This window comes from Eurosta solidaginis, chromosome 4 (assembly GCF_040869045.1).
Source record: "Eurosta solidaginis isolate ZX-2024a chromosome 4, ASM4086904v1, whole genome shotgun sequence".
In the NCBI taxonomy this organism is placed as follows: Eukaryota; Metazoa; Arthropoda; class Insecta; order Diptera; family Tephritidae; genus Eurosta; species Eurosta solidaginis.
In genome coordinates, this window is record NC_090322.1 from 138143750 (window position 1) to 138164422 (window position 20673).

At 39.6% G+C, this 20673-nt stretch overlaps 1 protein-coding gene and 1 long non-coding RNA gene across 2 annotated transcripts in view; one reads left to right on the top strand and one right to left on the bottom strand.

Annotated features, from left to right (window-relative positions):
• Positions 1-11569: 11569 nt before the first annotated feature.
• LOC137250384 (uncharacterized) lies at positions 11570-16638 on the bottom strand. Its single transcript, XR_010952931.1, has 3 exons — positions 15844-16638; positions 13191-13387; positions 11570-12254 (listed from the first exon to the last, which is right to left on the bottom strand). It is a non-coding gene; the product is annotated as an uncharacterized lncRNA (long non-coding RNA).
• The window catches only part of dx (deltex), a 32309-nt gene continuing 24951 nt past the window's right edge, over positions 13316-20673 (top strand). Inside the window, exons 1-3 of the mRNA XM_067783057.1 lie at positions 13316-13899; positions 13966-14252; positions 14319-14493. Coding sequence (XP_067639158.1) covers positions 13737-13899; positions 13966-14252; positions 14319-14493 — 625 coding nt within the window. The 5' untranslated portion in view covers positions 13316-13736. The remainder of the gene's footprint in view (positions 13900-13965; positions 14253-14318; positions 14494-20673) is intronic.

A 20673-nucleotide genomic window follows, 5' to 3' on the forward strand; every position in this document is an offset into this window, starting at 1 on the left:
CAGCAGTAAACGAGTGCTGGTGGAAGAGAGTCAGCAAATACCACCAAAATCCGAAGCAGTCATCTGGGCAAAGGTTGATGGAGATTGTGGGACAAACAAATTGTGGGTTGTCGAAGCAGCAAACAAATCAGCTCTAAACATACTTGTAGGAAAAACCCTGGCTATGACACAACAAGATGGTCGTATTCCGGTAAGAGTACTCAATGAGTTCAAGTCACCACTCAAACTGACTAAAGAAGCTATTTTGGGAAGATGCCAAGAGGCTGAAGTAGTTATTAACTGTGAACAACTCCAGGAACACGTTTCAGCTAGTAATACTGATCTTTCAAATGACATCACGGCATGGATGCAGGGGCTAGAGAAAGCATATCAGAGTAAGGCAAAACAACTGCTCCTAAAGTACGCGAACATATTTGACCAGGATGATTCTAAACCAGGCCGCACCAACGTTGTGAAACATCAAATTGACACTGGCGATGCGAGGCCGATCCGTCAAGCTCCACGTAGTGTTCCACTGGCGAAGCGGGAAGTTGTGAGTCAAATCATTCAAGAAATGAGCGACAGCGGCGTCATCGAACCATCAGCTAGTCCATGGAGCTCACCGGTAGTACTTGTAAAAAAGAAGGATGGAAAAATGAGGTTTTGCGTGGACTACCGGAAGTTGAATGACGTAACGAAAAAGGATAGCTACCCATTGCCAAGAATTGACGACACTCTGGACTCGCTATCTGGTACGAAATGGTTTTCCACGCTGGACTTGAAAAGCGGCTACTGGCAAGTGGAGGTGAAGGAGGAAGATAAAGAGAAAACAGCCTTCAGTGTCGGTGATGGTCTTTGGCAATTTACAGTGATGCCTTTTGGACTTTGTAATGCACCAGCTACTTTTGAGAGACTCATGGACCAGGTACTGAAAGGACTACATTGGAAAACATGCTTGGTGTACCTGGACGACATCATCGTATTGGGCAAGAACTTTGATGAACATCTTAAGAATTTGGAGGAAGTTTTCCAGAGAATAGCTGGCGCTGGTCTGAAGTTAAGTCCCAAAAAGTGTGCGCTGTTTAAAAAGGAAGTCAATTATTTGGGTCACAAGGTAACGACAGAGGGCATCTGCACTGCGAACGAAAAAATAAAGGCTGTAAAGGATTGGCCAAGACCACAGAACCTACATGAATTGAGAAGTTTTCTTGGGCTGTGCACATATTACCGCCGATTTGTACCAAATTTTTCCAGCGTAGCCCATAGACTCCATGAGCTTACAAGAAAAAATAAAGCTTTTGAATGGAAGAAGGAGCAAGAAGTGGCTTTCCAAACATTGAAGGAGCGTTTGTGCACTGCCCCAATGTTAGCATATCCGATTCCAGGAGCAACATTTATTCTAGATACAGATGCGAGTGGATATGCTATAGGAGGCGTTTTATCACAACTGGTCGATGGACAGGAGAAGGTAGTTGCATATTACAGCCGTTCGATTGGAAAACCAGAGAGGAACTACTGCGTTACGCGGAGAGAGCTGTTGGCATTGGTAGAGTGCGTTAAACATTTTCACAAATACCTCTACGGCCAGCGATTCCGTGTCAGGACAGATCACGCAGCTTTAAAATGGCTACTGCAGTTCCGTAATCCGGAAGGACAATTGGCACGGTGGATCGAGCGACTACAAAGCTATGACTTTTCCATTGAGCATCGAAAAGGTAGTACCCATGGAAATGCCGATGCAATGTCACGAAGACCATGTAGTTTGGAATGCAAGCACTGTTCAAAAGCCGAGGCTAAAGAAGACTTTATAGATGTCCGGCTAATGAATATAACATGTACAGATGAATGGGACAAGGAACAGCTAAGAAAGTGCCAGCTAGAAGATGCAGATCTGTCACGTGTTATGCAAGGGCTCGAACGAAATGAAAGACCAAACAGAGAAGAGATGTCAGCAGAGAGTCCCATTGCGAAGTCATATTGGGCACAGTGGAACAGTTTGGAATTGATATCCGGTTGCTTGTATCGAGTATGGGAGAGTGAGGATGGTCAATGCAAGAAGAAACTTATAGTTGTTCCCAGAAAGAGGATTCCTGACGTGCTCAGCGAGTTGCACAATGGTCCAAATGGAGGCCATCTTGGAATCACGAAGACACTCGAGAAAATTAAGCAGAGATTCTATTGGGTTGGTTGCCGTCAGTCGGTCACCGAGTGGATTGCCAATTGCGAGGTATGCAACAGAGCGAAAGGGCCCAAAACCCGAAGTCGTGGCCAGATGAAGCAGTATATTTCAGGTGCACCATTTGAAAGGATCGCCATGGATCTCGCAGGTCCATTTCCTACTAGCAACCGCGGAAACAAATACGTACTGGTGGTTATGGATTATTTCAGTAAATGGCCAGAGGTATACCCAATCCCAAACCAAGAAGCAGAAACAGTAGCAGAAGTGGTTAAAAACGAATGGGTTGCAAGGTATGGTGTACCAATGGAGTTACATTCTGACCAAGGCAGGAATTTTGAATCAGCTGTGTTCCAAGAACTGTGCAAGAAGTTGGGCATTCGAAAAACACGGACAACTGCATTGCATCCTCAGTCCGATGGTATGGTGGAACGTTTCAATAGAACATTGGAGGAGCATTTAAGGAAAGTAGTCGACAAGTACCATAAGGACTGGGATACACACATATCATTATTCTTGATGGCCTATCGATCGGCAGTACATGACACAACGGGCCAAACTCCCGCAAAGGTAATTTTTGGCAATGACCTTCGACTGCCAGCTGATTTGAAGTATGGGATAGATGCCGATGCGGAGAGGAATGTCAAGAAATCCACTGGTGTCTTAGAAGAAGAGCTGAGAGAGATACACGATCTGGTAAGGCAACGAGCAAAGATTATGAGTGACAAGATGAAAGCCAGATATGATAAAGCAATTAATTCAGAAGGTTTTCAGGAAGGAGATTTGGTGCTGTTATACAACCCACAACGTAAAAAAGGTTTGTCCCCAAAATTGCAGTGTAACTGGGAAGGTCCATACAAAGTTGTAAAACGGATCAACGATGTAGTGTACCGCATACAAACCATCGGTAAACCACGAACCAAAATGAAGGTGGTCCATTTGGAAAGGCTAGCAACGTTTAGATCGAGAGATTTGTCTGATCGGGACGATCAGACTTAGGTGGGGGGCAGTGTCACGGATATTAGCATCACTAAATTATCCCATCACTAATGCGATGCTAAGGCCATGCCAAGCAGTATTTACGTTAATAATCAAATCAAGTATACACATATATAAGGCAGCCCAGAGAGATGTCACACACAGATGCATTTACTTATATGCCTATGTGCGCGCGAGAGACTGTAAACTACAAACATTCACATCAATAATTCAATCTTTATGTATCTACATAAACGAATAAATAATTGCGTCTACACATATGTACGTATACGAGCAGCGGAGCGGCAAGGCACAAACACATGCATATATCTTATCTGAGTTGTCACAAGAGTGAGCAATAATTTGTGCACGTAGTTGTGGCTGGCGATTTTGTAGCCGAAACAACTAGTAAGTTCTGGAAATCGAAGAGCCTAGAAGTATGCAGCGTAAACTATAAAAGCGGCGCCAGCGAGTAAGAAGCAATTCAGTTTGATTTGAGATTTGGATTAAGTGCTATCTAGCGAGCTATAGCAGTATTATTTTGAATAGTAGAGTTCCATTTGAGCTGTAAATCAGTTTGGTTAATAAGCAAGATATTCGTTGCAAAGTATAAGTGTTATTGTGAAGTACTTGAATAAAGGCCATTTTGCATTATTACATATTGGAGTTATTTATTCATTAGTTTAGCGATACGAACTTAGCAGAGGGTTGCAAATAAGAGGATTTGCAAGTAAATTCGTTACAATATTATAAATGGGAAAGTTTGGATGTTAAGATGTTTGGATGTTTGGATGTTTGTCCAGACGTTTGCCTTTGTGACTCAATAACGCAAGAACGGCTGGACCGATTTGGATGAAATTTTGCACACATATAGCCAATAGTCTAGAAGGATATACTAGCTATATATTTTTCAAAAGGGGCGTGGTCCCCGCCCCCTAGGAACAGTTATAATTTAATTATTATATTTTTTCGTTTTTGCGACTGAATCACGCCAGAATGGCTACACGGATTTTGATGAAATTTGGGACACAGACAGTAGTCTACTAGCGAAATTTTTTTCGAACATGGAAAGAGGGGTGGGGGTCCCACGACCCCTTCGAGAAATTATTTTTCATAATTTTTACACATTATAACTTTACGTATACTGGCCTTCACCAATATCACAGACTCAAGGGGTCAAATAAGTCGAGGGCTTACAAAGTAAGCAGTGACACCCTCCGCCCGCCCCCTTTATCTCTCCCTCTGGTGTAAAATCCATAAATTGTTATAACTCAATCTAAATTTTCTCCTAAATCAATAGTTTTTGGTATCTGGTACATACAGAACGAGATCTAGACAATTTTGGAGGAACGATCAGTGGTCCTCTCCTCTACTCCCGCCATCCGCCCTCCATCAATTGTTTTTATTAGCACGCTTTTATTAGCTTTACCTGTATGTTTCTATCTAACTTTTTATTCGCTCCAATGCGCCTGCTGCCTTATTAACATGGTTTTATAATTAGCTTCACCTTATTTGTAATACCGTAAGGGTCATATCGAGACCCTTCCGGGATCATTTCTGGATGGTCCGGGATTACGCCGGAGTAATTTCGGGACTTTTTCGGGACTATTTCGGGATCATTTTGGGACCCTTCCGGGATCATTTCTGTATAGTTTACGGGATCCGTCCGGGATCCCGTCGGGGTTATTTTGGAACATTTTCGGGACTATTCCGGAATCATTTCGGGACTATTTCGCGATCATTTGGGGACCCTTCCGGCATCATTTCTGGATGGTTTTCGGGATCCGTGCGGGATGTCGTCGGGGTCATATGGGGACTTTTTCGGGATCATTTGGGGGCTCTTCCGGCATCATTTCTGGATGGTTTTCGGGATCCGTCCGGGATATCGTCGGGGTCATTTGGGGACTTTTTCGGGATCATTTGGGGGCTCTTCCGTCATCATTTCTGGATGGTTTTCGGGATCCGTCCGGGATCTCGTCGGGGTCATTTGGGGACTTTTTCGGGATCATTTTGGGGCTCATCCGGCATCATTTCTGGATGGTTTTCGGGATCCGTCCGGGATCCCGTCGGGGTCATTTCGGGACTTTTTCGCGACTAATACGGGATCATTTGGGAACCCTTTCGGCATCATTTCTGGATGGTTTTCGGGATACGTCCGGGATCCCGTCGGGGTCATTTCGGGACTTTTTCGCGACTAATACGGGATCATTTGGGAACCCTTTCGGCATCATTTCTGGATGATTTTCGGGATCCGTCCGGGATCCCATTAGGGTAATTTCGGGACTATTAGGGGATCATTTGGGAACCTTTCCGGCATCATTTCTGGATAATTTTCGGGATCCGTCCGGGATGCCGACGAGGTCATTTCGGGACTATTTCGGGATAATTTGGGATATCTACCGGCATCATTTCTGGATTGTTTTTGGGATTCGTCCGGGATCCCGTCGTGGTCCTTTCGGGACTTTTTTCGACTAATACGGGATCATTTGCGGACCCTTTCGGCATCATTTCTGGATAGTTGTCGGGATCCCGTCACGGTCATTTCGGGACTATTAGGGGATCATTTGAGGACCTTTCCGGCATCATTTCTGTATTGTGTTCGGAATACTTTCGGGATCCCGTCAGGGTCATTTTGGGACTTTTTCGGGGCTAATACGGGATCATTTGGGGATCCTCTAGGGGTCGTTTCGTGACTTTTTCTGTTTTATTTCGGGATCATTTGGGGACCCTTCCGGCATCATTTCTGGATGGTTTTCGGGATCCGTGCGGGATCTCGTCGGGGTCATTTGGGGACTTTTTCGGGATCATTTGGGGGCTCTTCCGGCATCATTTCTGGATGGTTTTCGGGATCCGTCCGGGATATCGTCGGGGTCATTTGGGGACTTTTTCGGGATCATTTGGGGGCTCTTCCGGCATCATTTCTGGATGGTTTTCGGGATCCGTCCGGGATATCGTCGGGGTCATTTGGGGACTTTTTCGGGATCATTTGGGGGCTCTTCCGGCATCATTTCTGGACGGTTTTCGAGATCCGTCCAGGATCCCATCAGGGTAATTTCGGGACTATTAGGGGATCATTTGTGGACCTTTCCGGCATCATTTCTGGATAATTTTAGGTATCCGTCCGGGATGCCGACGAGGTCATTTCGGGATTATTTCGGGATCATTTGGGATACCTACCGGCATCATTTCTGGATGGTTTTTGGGATTCGTCCGGGATCCCGTCGGGGTCATTTCGGGACTTTTTCTCGACTAATACGGGATCATTTGCGGACCCTTTCGGCATAATTTCTGGATAGTTGTCGGGATCCGTTCGGGATCCCGTCACGGTCATTTCGGAACTATTAGGGGATCATTTGAGGACCTTTCCGGCATCATTTCTGGATAGTTTTTGAAATCCTTTCGGGATCCCGTCAGGGTCATTTCGGGGCTTTTTCGGGATCATTTAAGGATGGCTTTCAGGATTCGTCCGGGAACCCGTTAGGGTAATTTCTGGACTTTTCCGAGACTATTTCGGGATCATTTTGGGACCTTCCCAATATCATTTCTGGATGGATTTCGGGATTTGTCCGGGATGCCCTCAGGGTCATTTTGGGACTATTAGGTGAGCATTTGAGGACCGTTCCGGCATCACTTCTGGATGGTTTTCGGTATCCGTTCAGATTCCCGTCGGAATAATTGCGGGACTTTTTCGGGATCATTGTGGTCCCTTCCGACATCATTTCTGGATGGTTTTTGGGATTCGTCCGGCATCCCGTCGGGGTCATTTCGGGACTTTTTCTCGACTAATACGGGATCATTTGCGGGCCCTTTCGGTATCATTTCTGGATAGTTGTCGGGATCCGTTCGGGATCCCGTCAGGGTCTTTTCGGAACTATTGGGAGATCATTTGAGGACCTTTCCGGCATCATTTCTGGTTAGTTTTCGGGATCCTTTCCGGGTCCCATCAGGGTCATTTCGGGACTTTTTCGGCATAATTTAAGATTGGTTTTCAGGATTCGTCCGGGATCCGTCAGGGTAATTTCTGGACTTTTCCCAGACTATTTCGGGATAATTTTGGGACCCTCCCAAGATCATTTCTGGATGGATTTCGGGATCTGTCCGGGATGCCGTCAGGGTCATTTTGGTATTAGGTGATCATTTGAGGACCTTTCCGGCATCGCTTCTGGATGGTTTTCGGTATCCGCTCAGGATCCCGTCGGAATTATTGCGGGACTTTTTCGGGATCATTTGGTGTCCCTTCCGGCATCATTTCTGGATTGTTTTTGGGATTCGTCCGGCATCCCGTCGGGTACATTTCGGGACTTTTTCTCGACTTTCGGCATCATTTCTAGATAGTTGTCGGGATCCGTTCGGGATCCCGTCAGGGTCTTTTCGGAACTATTAGGTGATCATTTGAGGACATTTCCGGCATCATTTCTGGATAGTTTTCGGGATCCTTTCGGGGTCCAGTCAGGGTCATTTGGGGACTTTTTCGGGATCATTTAGAGATGGCTTTCAGGATTCGTCCGGGAACCCGTCAGGGTAATTTCTGAACTTTTCCGAGACTATTTCGGGATAATTTTGAGACCTTCCCAAGATCATTTCTGGATGGATTTTGGGATCAGTCCGGGATGCCGTCAGGGTCATTTTGGTATTAGGTGATCATTTGAGGACCTTTCCGGCATCGCTTCTGGATGGTTTTCGGTATCCGATCAGGATCCCCTCAGAATCATTGCGGGACTTTTTCGGGATCATTTGGGGTCCCTCCAAAGATCATTTCTGGATGGATTTCGGGATCTGTCCGGGATCCCGTCAGGGTCATTTAGGGGTGCGTTCGAGATCCCGTCAGGGTCATTTCGGGACTTCTTCGGGACTATATCGGGATCATTTCTGGATGGTTTATGGGATCCGTCCATGACCCCTTAAGGGTCATTTCGGGACTATTAGGTGATCATTTGAGGACCTTTCCGGCATCACTTCTGGATGATTTTCGGTATCCGTTCGGGATCCCGTCGGAATCAATGCGGGACTTTTACGGAATCATTTGGGATTCCTTCCGGCATCATTTCTGGATGGTTTTCGGGATTTGTCCGGGATCCTGTCGGGGTTATTTCGGGACCTTTTCGGGGATAATACGGGATCATTTGGGGATCCTCTAGGGGTCGTTTCGTGACTTTTTCTGTATTATTTCGGGATCATTTTGGGACCCTTTCGGCATAATTTCTTGATGGTTTGCCGGATCCATCAGGGTCATTTCGGGACCACTTTGGGATCATTTGGGGACCCTTCCGAGATCATATCTGGATCCGTCCGGGATGCCGTAGGAGCCATTACGGGATTTTTTGTTACTTTTCCGGGATAGTTTTTGCACCCTTCCGGGATCATTTCTGGATCTGTGCGGGATCCCATCTGGGTCAATTCCGGACTATTTCGGGATCATTTTGGAATCCTTCCGGAATCATTTCTGTATGGTTTTCGCGATCCATCGTGGATCCCCTCGGAGCCATTTCGGAACTTTTTCTGGAGTTAGTCGGGATAATTTAGGGACCCTTCCTGGATATTTTCTGGATGGTTTTTGAGATCCGCCCGGGAGCCCGTCAGGGTCATTTCGGAACCTTTTCGGGATCATTTTGGAACACCTTCAGGGATCATTTCTGTGTGGTTCTCTAGATACGTCTAGAATCGTGTCGCTCTCATTTCGGGACTTTCATTTTTTGGGACTATTCGGGGAACTTTTGGAGACCCTTTCGGGGCATTTCTGGATGGTTTTCGGGATCCGTCCGCGATAGCGTTGGGGTCATTTCGTAGCTTTTTCTGGATAATTTCGGGATTATTTGGGATCCTATCAGGTTATCAGCTCATTTAGTTATTTTTTTTACTCAATTACAAAAATAAAATGCATTAGACAGAAAACAAAATTTTAAACAGATAATAAGCAGGCTAACGCGAATAGCCCATATATTTAAAATTTTCCTTGCGGACGGGGCCGCGGGTAAAGGCTAGTAAATAAAAAAATAAATAAATAAGGAGGGAGAGGAGGTCGAGCTTCTATTCCAATTTGCGTCCTGCTCCTTTTTTAATTTTCCCTACAAACTGGCGGGATGGGACCTACTTGTTTTTATGCTAACTCCGAACGGCATCTGCAAGGCAGATGAGTCTTCACTGAGAAGCTTTTCATGGCAGAAATACACTCGGAGTGCTTTCCACACACTACCGAGGGGCGACCCGCTTAGAAAAATTTTCTTCTAATTGAAAAAGCCTTTAGCTTTTTACGCAGTAAATTCCATTTGTTTGCTCCTATACAGATTTTATGTACATGAGACATATTTGGCAGAAAACTGCAGTATCGCGTTTTTATTAGGTTGGCCTGCAACACTTCAGCTAATAGGAGTAACACAGCCATAGGTCTTATGGTTTTTGGTAGGGTTTTTTCGTTTGTTGAGAGAACTTCTGGTAACACAAATAACCCTGAGTGGTGGGTCCATTACCGTTTTCAGGATTATAACTATTATTATTCATTGCAAACAATTGATTCACCATTTAAAAACGATCGATTTTTTTTTAATTATTCGAAGGAGTAAAATGTCACAACAGGCTAAATAGTAGTCGAAATTAAGTGGGTACTTAAAGTTAAATTCAGCTTTTTTGGCCGATCATGGGGAAAAGCTATGACTGGCTTTAACTACATTCATACTTAACTTTGAAGAGAATATAACCCAATGATATAAAGTAATCACCATCAATTTTATTTTGAATCAATTTGTGTATTCAAATAAAATCAACAAATATTTGGACCATGGTACAATTACCAGGTAGAAGCATTAGCGAAAATGCAACCCTCCCGTGTATTTTGTTGTTGCCGATTGTACATAAACTGTCAATCGTTCTTTCAGTTTCCTCTGTTAAAAGTGATGGAAGAAGAAAAATGTCACATGTAATTTTCGTCAACAAAGCCAAAACAAAAAAAGAAAAAATTTGGTTTGCTGATGCAGCTGGAGGAAAAAGGCATTTTAAATGGAAAATAAAGGTAATTAGCTGATTTTTAAATGATATATATTTAATTTATTGTTTTTATTTATTTACATATAGCAGCTGAATCACTTCTTCAACGTTTCCAGCGCATCAACTCTTGGTAATTCTATACGACAGCATGACACTGATAATATGCGTCCATAAATATCGAGAGAGGTGTTAAAAGACGGGCATTGACCTCAACAACAATAATCAGGTGGAGGTAAAATATTTTGTGTTGGACAAGAGATATTTGCAAAAGAAGTTGAAAATTTTCAATTGAAAATTTTCATGTGCGCGTTGTAATCTTGATGATGTTGTACCCACAAAAAAAAATTGTGGACATAAGTGTTTTGCGCAGATATAGTTTTGGTCTCCAAACCGGTGCTGAACCCACCCATATTAATCTTTTATAAGCGCGGCCGAAGGCCGCCAGCGCAAAAATACTATGGATCTCACCCCGGTCTCGAAGCACTCCGGGGTCATTTTTCGGTTTTTTGAGAATATCTTTTGAACGAGTTAAAATTTTTCTTTTCCGCCTTCGGATTATTGTTATTGGATTTGGTGCTGCATGTTATCTTGCACTCAAAGAAATGGAATATAATAAGAAATTTATAGATTTTCTGTCGAAACGTTTATATGATCGCATCACTTCAAGATTATCACATGGTATATGTAATGGTGATCCAGAGCAAAGGTATAGTGGTTTATTAAATTTATCATTACTTATGGCCTTAAAAGATGTGGCGTTGTCTAGTGCCTCAGCATGTACTTCTGCATCACGGGAACCTACGTGCGATTGGAACTGATGAGGATTTGGCACATATTTCAATAAGGTATACGAGTTTACCGTACTGAATTGTTTAGTTAATTTGAAAGTAATTTATTTTTAAATTTTTACAGATTTGGTATTGGTTGTTTTACCACCATTGAAGAGGTTGATTATATTACCGATACCTGCATCAAACATGTCGAACGTTTACGTGAAATGTCTCCATTATGGGAAATGGTGCTAGAACCAATTGATTTGAAAAATATCCAATGGTCGCAACATTAATTTTGTTTATGATATATAAATAAGGGACCGTTTTGTATTGTATGCATCTTTAGTATGTATTTATATTCCAAAGCAGTTTAATGTAAAGTGAGATACAACTTTTTTGGAATTATATTGTTCCTACTTTATCTGCCTAAGGTCATTATTTTGTAGTATTAAAATTATATTGGGAAATGCTATTGCTAAATGGTTTTTGTAGTGGACCTTATTTTCAATACATGTATGTATGAGTGCTAACGTTACTGTCTCCAAGAGATGTTGAAAATTTGGGATGAGATTGTATATAAAATGCTGAGTTAATAGTATATTCATGAATAAGTACTGATTTATTTTAAAATTTCATGTATTTTGTAAAGTAAAAATTAAGTAATTTAGTAACCTAATAAATATCGCAGATACATATATACATAATAACGTTTAACGTTGGAAACTCGTCGTGTCGGTATTTGAGGTGCAGATTTCTTTGAAGAATATGTACTCCATGTCTTTAGATGTAATCTTTTTTAATTAAAAAAAGCACGGTTGTGTTGGATACTAGTTCGGTTGTAGTACTGACTTCAATTACGGTTCCGGGTTTTCCTTCTGGCTCTAGCCAGGAGGCTTTTGTAGCAATTTCGGCTTTAGGTTGGATCTGGTATCGGTACCTGCTACGGTAAAAGTTCGGCTTGGAATATTTCCGTTTTCAACTCCAGTATCGGTTATACTCCAGTTTTTTTCTTGTCATCATATGGATGATATAAATAATCCAAAAGTAAATCTATAGCATGTAAAACATAATTGTCTAGCAATATTTTCTCTTCGTAAACTGTTTGTGGCCCTGATAAGGGCAGCTTTTCGTAGGTATAATTGTTTAGCATTTTTTTTCTCTTTGTTGACTAGTGGTGGCCCTGATAAGGGCGTTTTGCGTATACTTGTATAGCATATTTTCGCTCTTTGTAAACTAATGGTGGCCCTGAAACTAGGGGAGGTTACTGCGTCTGGGTTTCACGGCTTATTCGTGGTACATCATGCATATCCGTTTGTGTGCTGCAGCTGTTCCGTGCGAAGTATTGACCTTTCGCTCCAATGGTGTCACTTAAAAAAAGCGAACATGTAGAAGGGACTTTATTATTTATCCTTCGGAGCGAAAAAGTTAAGCCATTTTAGGGAAGCTAACGCCACAAGCTTTTTCCAATTTTTCCTTTTCCTTGATCTTGCGGGGTAATTCTTTACTTTAGCTCACAACTGCAAAAACTCGTGCAAAAATATCGGGAGGTGTCAAAAAAATGCGTTTTGGACTCAGAACGACGAATCCGAAAGCGAAAATTAAAAACTTTATTTCTGTCAAAAAATATTCCCAAAAAGCTGAAAAATGGCTCCGGAGCGCTCCGAAATCGGGGGTGGAATCCATAGTATTTTTGCGCAGGTAATAGTCTAGTTGAGGGGTCGACTGCTAATACGCTACCAAAAATATCGAGAGAGGTGTCAAACGACGCGTCTTGACATCAGTATTAATAATCCGAAATTTTAGTTCGTTCAAAAGATATTAACGAAAAACCAAAAAAGATTCGCGTGTACCTCCGAAACCGGGGTTGGGATCCACAGTAATTTTGCGCAGAACACCTTTCTGCGTTGGCGGCCTTCGGCCGCGCTTATAAAAAATTACCATGGGAGACCAAATCTGTATCCACGCAAAACACTTTTACCCATATTTTTTTTTGTGGGTACACAACACCATCAAAATTACAACAGCCACATGAAAATTTTCAACTTTGTAAATATATCTGGAAAGAAATAAAATTTTCAATTTCCGTTTTCGGATTCGTGGTCCTGGGTCCAAAGCGCGTCTTTTGACACCTCTCCCGATATTTTTGGACGAGTTTTAGTAGTTGTGAGCTAAAGTAAAGAATTACCTAATAAATTTTCAGATCAAAAGTAAATAAACAACAAATATAAACATAAACAAAGTTTGACATTTTATGACCACCTTCGAATGAAAAAATATGTAAAATGAAACTCTGATGCTTTTACCTGTTTATTGTACCATGATTTGGATCAAAGTTTGTACTAAAGTTCGGTGAGCGGTCGCAATTGCGAAAAATCGAGTTGAGGACTAGATGGCGCCCGCGTCTCATTTGATCACTTTGACAACTTTTCCCTTCCCAGCTTTCGTAAAATTTTAATTGGATCAATTGATTTGATGTGGTTGAGCTCTAATTTTTAATACACTGGAATGATAAATTTAAATATATTTTGTGCATTTATAATCGCATAAGTTTCTCATAATTAAAAAGTTTGTGTTAATATTATAAATTTGGTTATAGTAACAGAGAAAAATCTTAAAATTCGGAGGATTAGAAATTGCAAAGCCACCATTTTTGTTTTTCATATTTATCTTGTGATCGACATTCGGTGTGCGATTTTTTTTAGAATTTTTAATTATACGAGATATAAACGATCATAGAGCATGGTTTAATTATTTGCACGATGAAAAAGTTGCGCTTAGTTTAACTGGCTATGAAGCGGTGAAATAGAACAAATAGACAATAAGGTTTGGTGCGGTGTGAGCTTGCGTTAATGGCAGGTCATGGTTGCATTAGTGTAGGCGGTGGAGGAGGAACTGGTGGTAGTATAGGCATTTTAAATGCGGCTAGTAGTGCAAATGCAGTGACGACCACCCATGCAGTAGTCGTGTGGGAGTATGAGTGTGCTAATGGAAAGTGGTTGCCTTATACTCCAGGTAATTAAAATTTGTTAATTAATAGAACTAGTTATGGATTATATTGAGGCTGTCGTAATTTCATAGATGTATCGCAACATTTGGAACGAGCTCATGCTAAGAAACTCACTCGTGTACTTTTGAGTGATGCCGATCCGCAGCTGGATCAATTTTACGTGAATATACGCACTATGACACAGGAATTAGAAGAAGGTACAGGATTTTCTACAATAAATGTACGTCGCATGTTTTATGCGCCTAGCTCACCACCGGGCAAGGGCACAAAATGGGAAAGACTGGGTAACGCAGGACCTGGAGATTGGCATCCGTTCAATATGCAACTGCAATGCGTAATCGAGGAGGCCTGGTCGAAGGTAATGCTTTGCGCTATATTTTATTTTAAAATTTAAGTAACGAACTCTATATTTTCTTATTCCTAGGGCGAACAACGGTTGGACTTGTGCAGTACAAGATTTTCCTTGCCTTATATTATAAACTTTTGTAATTTAACACAAATACGTCAGCCGAATGGTCCTATAAGAAGCATACGTCGTACACAGCAAGCGCCTTACCCACTTGTGAAATTAACGCCGCAACAAGCACAACAAATGAAAGGTACTTTTACAGTTAGTTCTTATACTCATCCAGTTGTAGTAATAAAGACGATATTCTAATGACGTATATTCAAAAAGTTATTGTCTTTCGCGCATAACAAAAAAAAAAAAAAAAAAACAAATGGGTTCACAAATATCTCGCTTAACCGTCTAAACGGTTATGGCCGTCCAACCAGGCGCGCCAGTCGCTCCTTCGCTCCACCAACCGCCGCTAATTGGTCACACCAAGGGAGTTTAAATCGTTTTCAACCTGGTCCTTCCAACGGAGTGGGGGCCGCCCTCTACCTCTGCTTCCATAGGCGGGTTCTGATAGAAACACTTTCTTGGCCGGAGCATCATCTTTCATTCGCATAACATGACCTAGCCAGCGCAGCCGCTGCGTTTTAATTCGCTGCACTATGTTGATGTCTGCGAATAGCTCTTACAGCTCATCATTAAATCTTCTTCGGTACTCGCCATCGCCAACGCGTAGAGGTCCATAAATCTTTCGAAGAACTTTTCTTTCGGACACTCACAAAGCCGCTTCATCTGCTTTTGTCATGTTCCATACTTCTGCCCCTACATTTCGGCTACATTTACTAAATACCGTCGCCCACTACCCAGAAACATGAATGTGTACAAATCAAATTGTCAGAAAATCTAATTTTTGATGTAATATTAATTTCAAAGTCAATATTCTACATTAAAGCCCTTATTGAACTCAATCTTCCATACAAAATATAAATTCCTTATTATCTCATGATTGCTTTATTGAATGCCTAATGAAGTGCTCTAAGGGTTAGATTTTATTTTCAATGCAAGAAATGACAATCGAAAATAAATAATTTTCACTATTTTACAAAAAATATAAAATCAAAAAAAAAAAAAAAAAAAAAATTATATTTGCGCTGCATTTGCAGCAAAAGGTAAAATGGATTTTTCAAAAATAGGCACATATTTGGTTATGTGCAACATAGTAATAGTGCATGCATTTTGTTTTGACTGTCTTTATAGTTAGGAAGGAAAAGGCTGCGTTCCATTTTAATTTGTTTTAGTAAAAACGTAGTATTTTTTGGGGTCCGCTTATTGAAGTAAATGACCCTGTGTGAAAAGGAAAACTTGATTATTTCATTATTTATTTATTTTTTATTTATTTATTTTTTATTTATTTATTTTTTATTTATTTATTTTTTATTTATTTATTTTTTATTTATTTATTTTTTATTTATTTATTTAAAGTCAACGCAAACACAAAGCGGTCGACTAATTAATGTAAGAGAACAGATACATATATATACGCACACTCCCCAGGGAAAAACGAGTCACTTTTGCTCAACTTCGATCTGGATATTTTAACAGGTTAAACTCTTACCCATCTCTTTAATTGTAATGTGGAACCAACGCCTCTAACACCCCTGTCATTATGGTCCACCCCTGTTGAAACAGCAAGTTTCCTTGCACTCCCGTTAGAGGATATTGATGACAATTTGTGATCGGTTGTTGTTGTTGTTGTGCCAATGCTCGCCCCACCTAATAGCCTGATCAAACGTCACACCCAAGATTTTGGGTTGTAGGACAGTCGGTAGCGTAGTGTCATCGACGTGGATGTTCAAAATGGTCGACATTTGGGACGTCCATGTTGTAAATAAGGTCGCGGAAGATTTAGTCGGTGATAATTCCAGGTTTCGCGAGGCGAAAAAACTGGAGAGATCAGGGAGGTAGCCGTTTATTTTATTGCATAGCGCATCGATCTTTGGGCCTGGGCCTGTGGCCATTATTGTGCAGTCATCGGCGTAGGAAACGAGTGTGACTCCCGGTGGTGAAGGTAGCTTAGATATGTAGACATTTTTTTTTTTTTTTTTTTTTTGAGATTTGGTTGTATGGATGAAGACCTTCTTATATTTGAAAGTCCCAGTTCCAGGTTATTGTCCAAGGTATGTAATGATTAATTACTGGATTAACTTTCCAATGTGTATGTGTAACTTTGGCTCCACTAGTACACAAGGGTAATACCAACAAGGCCAGAACCCTGTGTAGCAGCTTGCTATTTGTACTATTTCACAATGAGCGTGTTGATGATTAAAACCAAAGTAAAATGTATTGATTTTGAGATCCACAGGGCGTTGTAGATGAAATGAATGCAAAGTGTATTGCTTGGTGATTTATATATGTGTTTTTCATTTATGTACTTGTTTGAATTCAACTGTTAGTTTTATGATGAATGCACTGAGTATTGCAGTTGTATGAAAGGTTCTTTGATGATTACAATGACAATTGCAGTTATTTGATGATTGCAAAAAGTTGCATTTTGATGAATGCAATGAGAATTGCAGTTAATGATGAATGCAATGAAGATTGCAGTTTGAAATTTATGTAAAATTGTTTCGAAAAGTTTTATTCATAAAAAAAATTTTTGAGTAAGGTGGAATCGAGATTTGTGTACAAAAAACATAAAAACATATAAGACGAACATTAAAATATAAACAAAGTAAAAGTTTTTATGAGTATTTATGATAGCTGCTTTTATTATTATTGTCTTAGATTTTTTTTTTTTTTTAATTAATTTATTTTTCATAATTTAAGATCAGCTTTTTGGAGAAACTTTACTAATTGAGTGATTTTGGCGTTGTTTTTGTCTTTAAAGACTTCCTTAAAATTATGTGCTTCTTTAAAGACATTGAAGGTGACTAATGTTGTTCAAAAGTGGGCAGTGGAAGGTTTGATGCTCATAGCAATCTGTATCACCGCAGCGACATAGAGACGAATTTGTAGCTTTGATCTTGACTAAATATTTCTTACCATATGTATGTCCGGTTAGTATACGGTTTAAGGTTTTGATGTCTTTTGGGTTAAATTTAAAATTTTTGAACCACGCAAAATTCCTCCTAGAAGGAAAGATGGTGGCATACAGATTTTGGTTTGTATTGGAGTAATTTAAAAAATTAGGAAAAAGACTGGTCGTATATATAATTCTTGATACGTTTGCAAGCTTCATCTATCGTAAGTTTTACTGTTTTACAAGAGCTGTTTATAATAGCTGATTTGGCTATAGCATCCGCTTTTTCGTTGCCAAATATGTTTTTATGACTGGGTATCCATCTGACGTGTACATTGCTGAAGTTGTGATTTGAAATTTTATTAAGAATTTTAGCTGCAATGCTATTCGTAAATGTATGTTTTTTAAGTGTTTGGCATGCTATTTGGCTATCTGTAAAAATAACGACGGATGAGTAATTGTTTCATATTGCAATTTCGATAGCTTCTTCTATTGCTAGTAATTCTCCAAAAGCTGAGGATGATTTAAATGAAATATGGAAAGAGTGTTCGGTGTCTGTGTTTAGTAAATAAATTCCACAGCCTGTTTTCTCTTCTCCTACTGAGGAATCTGTATATATTATATTAAAACTTGTACTTCTGTATTCTGCCAGCATTGATGAGTGCTGGGCAATAATCTCTTCTTGTGTTATGTTAGATTTTTTAGTATTGGTAGTTTTTTCAAAAATGACAAGGTTGGAGATCGGGGGATGGGGGTGAACCGCATCAATGTCATCAATGACGTTAGAGAAAGTGTTGTATGCAATTGCATAACTGGTATTGAGGTGTGAGTTAGATTTTATAGTATCTGCTATTGGATTGTTAAAAGCAAATAGTTTCACTACTTCTTTGGCAACTAGCCATAGGGTTCGTTCATTGGGAAGTAGTTCATTAGCTAAAGCATATATTAATGGTATTGGCGTTGATGGTGTTAGACCTAAACATCTTCTCAAGATTTTGTTTTGTAAGACTTGTATACTGTGAAATGATGCATTGGCACTATTTGCAAGTGTGGTACTGCAATATTCAATCTTTGATCTGACCATTGCTTTGTAGATGTTTAATGCCTTTTGTGGATGTAACCCTGATTTGATATTGGTAATGTATTTAAAAAGTTTTAAGTTGTTTGAAGATGATTCTATTACTTTTTGATAGTGTGCTTTTGCAGTTAAGGAACTGTTTATGACTCTGCCTAAAATTGGTGCTGATTTTGTTTGTTCAAGTGTTGAACCATTTATGGTTACATTTACTTCCTTCGTTGGACCTTTGGTTATGTGCATGACTTTAGTTTTGCTAGCATTAAAATTCAGATTAAGAGTGTTGCAATTTGATGCAAAGGAGTTAAGACTGTTTTGAAGATTGGATTTTGCATTTTCTAATGTAAAATCTGAGGATATAAAAAAGAAATCGTCAGCAAATTGGTATACTTGAATATTTTCATCTTGAAGATCATGGAGTTTGGCAGTGTATATATTAAATAAAAGTGGTGAAAGGCAACTGCCTTGAAGAAGACCATTGAAAATCTCTGTTGTTTTGTCGCCAATTTTGAGAATCCTATAGCTAAGAAAGTTTATTATCCATTCAGTATACAACTTTTCTAAGCCAATATCAAAAAGTTGATCTTTTAAAATATTTATATTCACACAGTTATATGCATTTGAAATGTCAGTTGTGCAAAAAATTACATGTTTATTTTCGCTTTTGAGTAGAGTGATTTGATGTATTATGTGATTTAAACAGGTTGATGTGGACATGTTTTTCCTGTAGGCAAAGGTTGTGGTTGGGAGTATTTTGTTGTTCTCCATGTATAAGTTAATTCTATCTTTAAGACAGGAATTTATTATTTTAAGAAAAACTGTTATTAAGGCTATTGGCCTGAAATTTTCAAAATTGTTTAGATCTTTACCTTTTTTGGATATAGGTACTACTTTAATTTGTCTCCAGTGTTCTGGAATGGTATTAGAAATAAAAATGTCATTCAAACATGTTTTGATGTTGTTTAAAGTTATATCAGGAAGTGCTCTTAACATCCTGTACGATATTTTATCAGTACCGGCTGCTGAGTTTATGTTCTTTTTAAAAAGCGTTTCTTTTATTTCCTCAAATGAAAACGTGAGATTGGTATTTGGTTCTACTTCATTGTTAAGAGGTAGTCTTTGAACCATAACTGGTACTTGTTGATTAAGCATATTTAAAAAATTTTGGTTGTTGGCTTCATTCCACATGCCTACTTCTATTTGATTAAAATCTCCCCTCAATGACTTGACAAAGCGCCAAGATTTCCTTCCCATATTGGTATTTATTTCTTCTATTTTTTCCTTGAAATTTTCTTTTTTGGCCTTTTTAACTGCCTTTTTCCATTTCTTTCTCTCAGCTATCATATTATCCATATTTTCCGGACTCGGTAAAGCTTTGACTTTCTGATTTGCTATTCTTAGGAAGCGGTAGCTCTTGTCAAGACTTTTGTTCCACCAAGATTTTGGTTTTCTGGTGTTATCAATCGTGTAAGTTGCTTTTCTAATTTCATCTTGGATTTTGTTTTCTAAGTCCGTGATTGTAGTGTAATTTTCAAGAACTTCTAGAGATTGTAAAAGTTTATTTCTCGCTAGAAATACCGATTTTTTGATTGCACAATGATCAGTTTCAATTAAGATAGGTAGATGGTGACTGCCTCCTATTCGTGTTGTGTCAACTTTCCAGGAGCAGTGAAAGGTGCAGTTTGTAAAAGAAAGATCTAGCACAGATGTGTTCATGGTGCGTGGATCTATTAAGAAGGTATGATTTCCATTATTTAAATGATGAAAATTGGATTCTTGAATCATACTAACCAAATGTTTACCCTTATAGTTGTCAATTCTATCACCAAACAAAGCAGCTCTTGCATTGAAATCTCCAAGAATGAAGGTGTTTGAAAAAGGTTCTAGAAATTCCAACAGTCTGTGAATTTCCGATTTAAAATTTCCTATAGGGATATTAGGAGGAAGGTAAATTGAAACTATTGTGATATTAGGTTGAAGATTTGATGTTGTAATTATTAAAATATCGTAGTCAGTATTGTAAGTTATTTTTTTGAATTTGATATATTTCCTAAGGGCAATGGCAACGCCACCGTACCCATCGTTTCTATGTTTTTTAATAATATTAAAATTTAAAAGTTTTCTATGTGTTGATTTTGTTGAAAAGAAAATTTCGCTAAAAGCTGCAATTTCTATATTATACGTGTTTATATAATATTCTATTGTATCTATGTTTGCCTTAAGGCTTTGACAATTATATTGCATCATCTTCATGATTAGAGAAAAAAGAGTTTAGAGATTGTGTGTTAGAATTTTCGCGACTCATTACTAGAGCTTCGAAAGTGTTTTTGATTTTTTGAATTTCTTGTAAG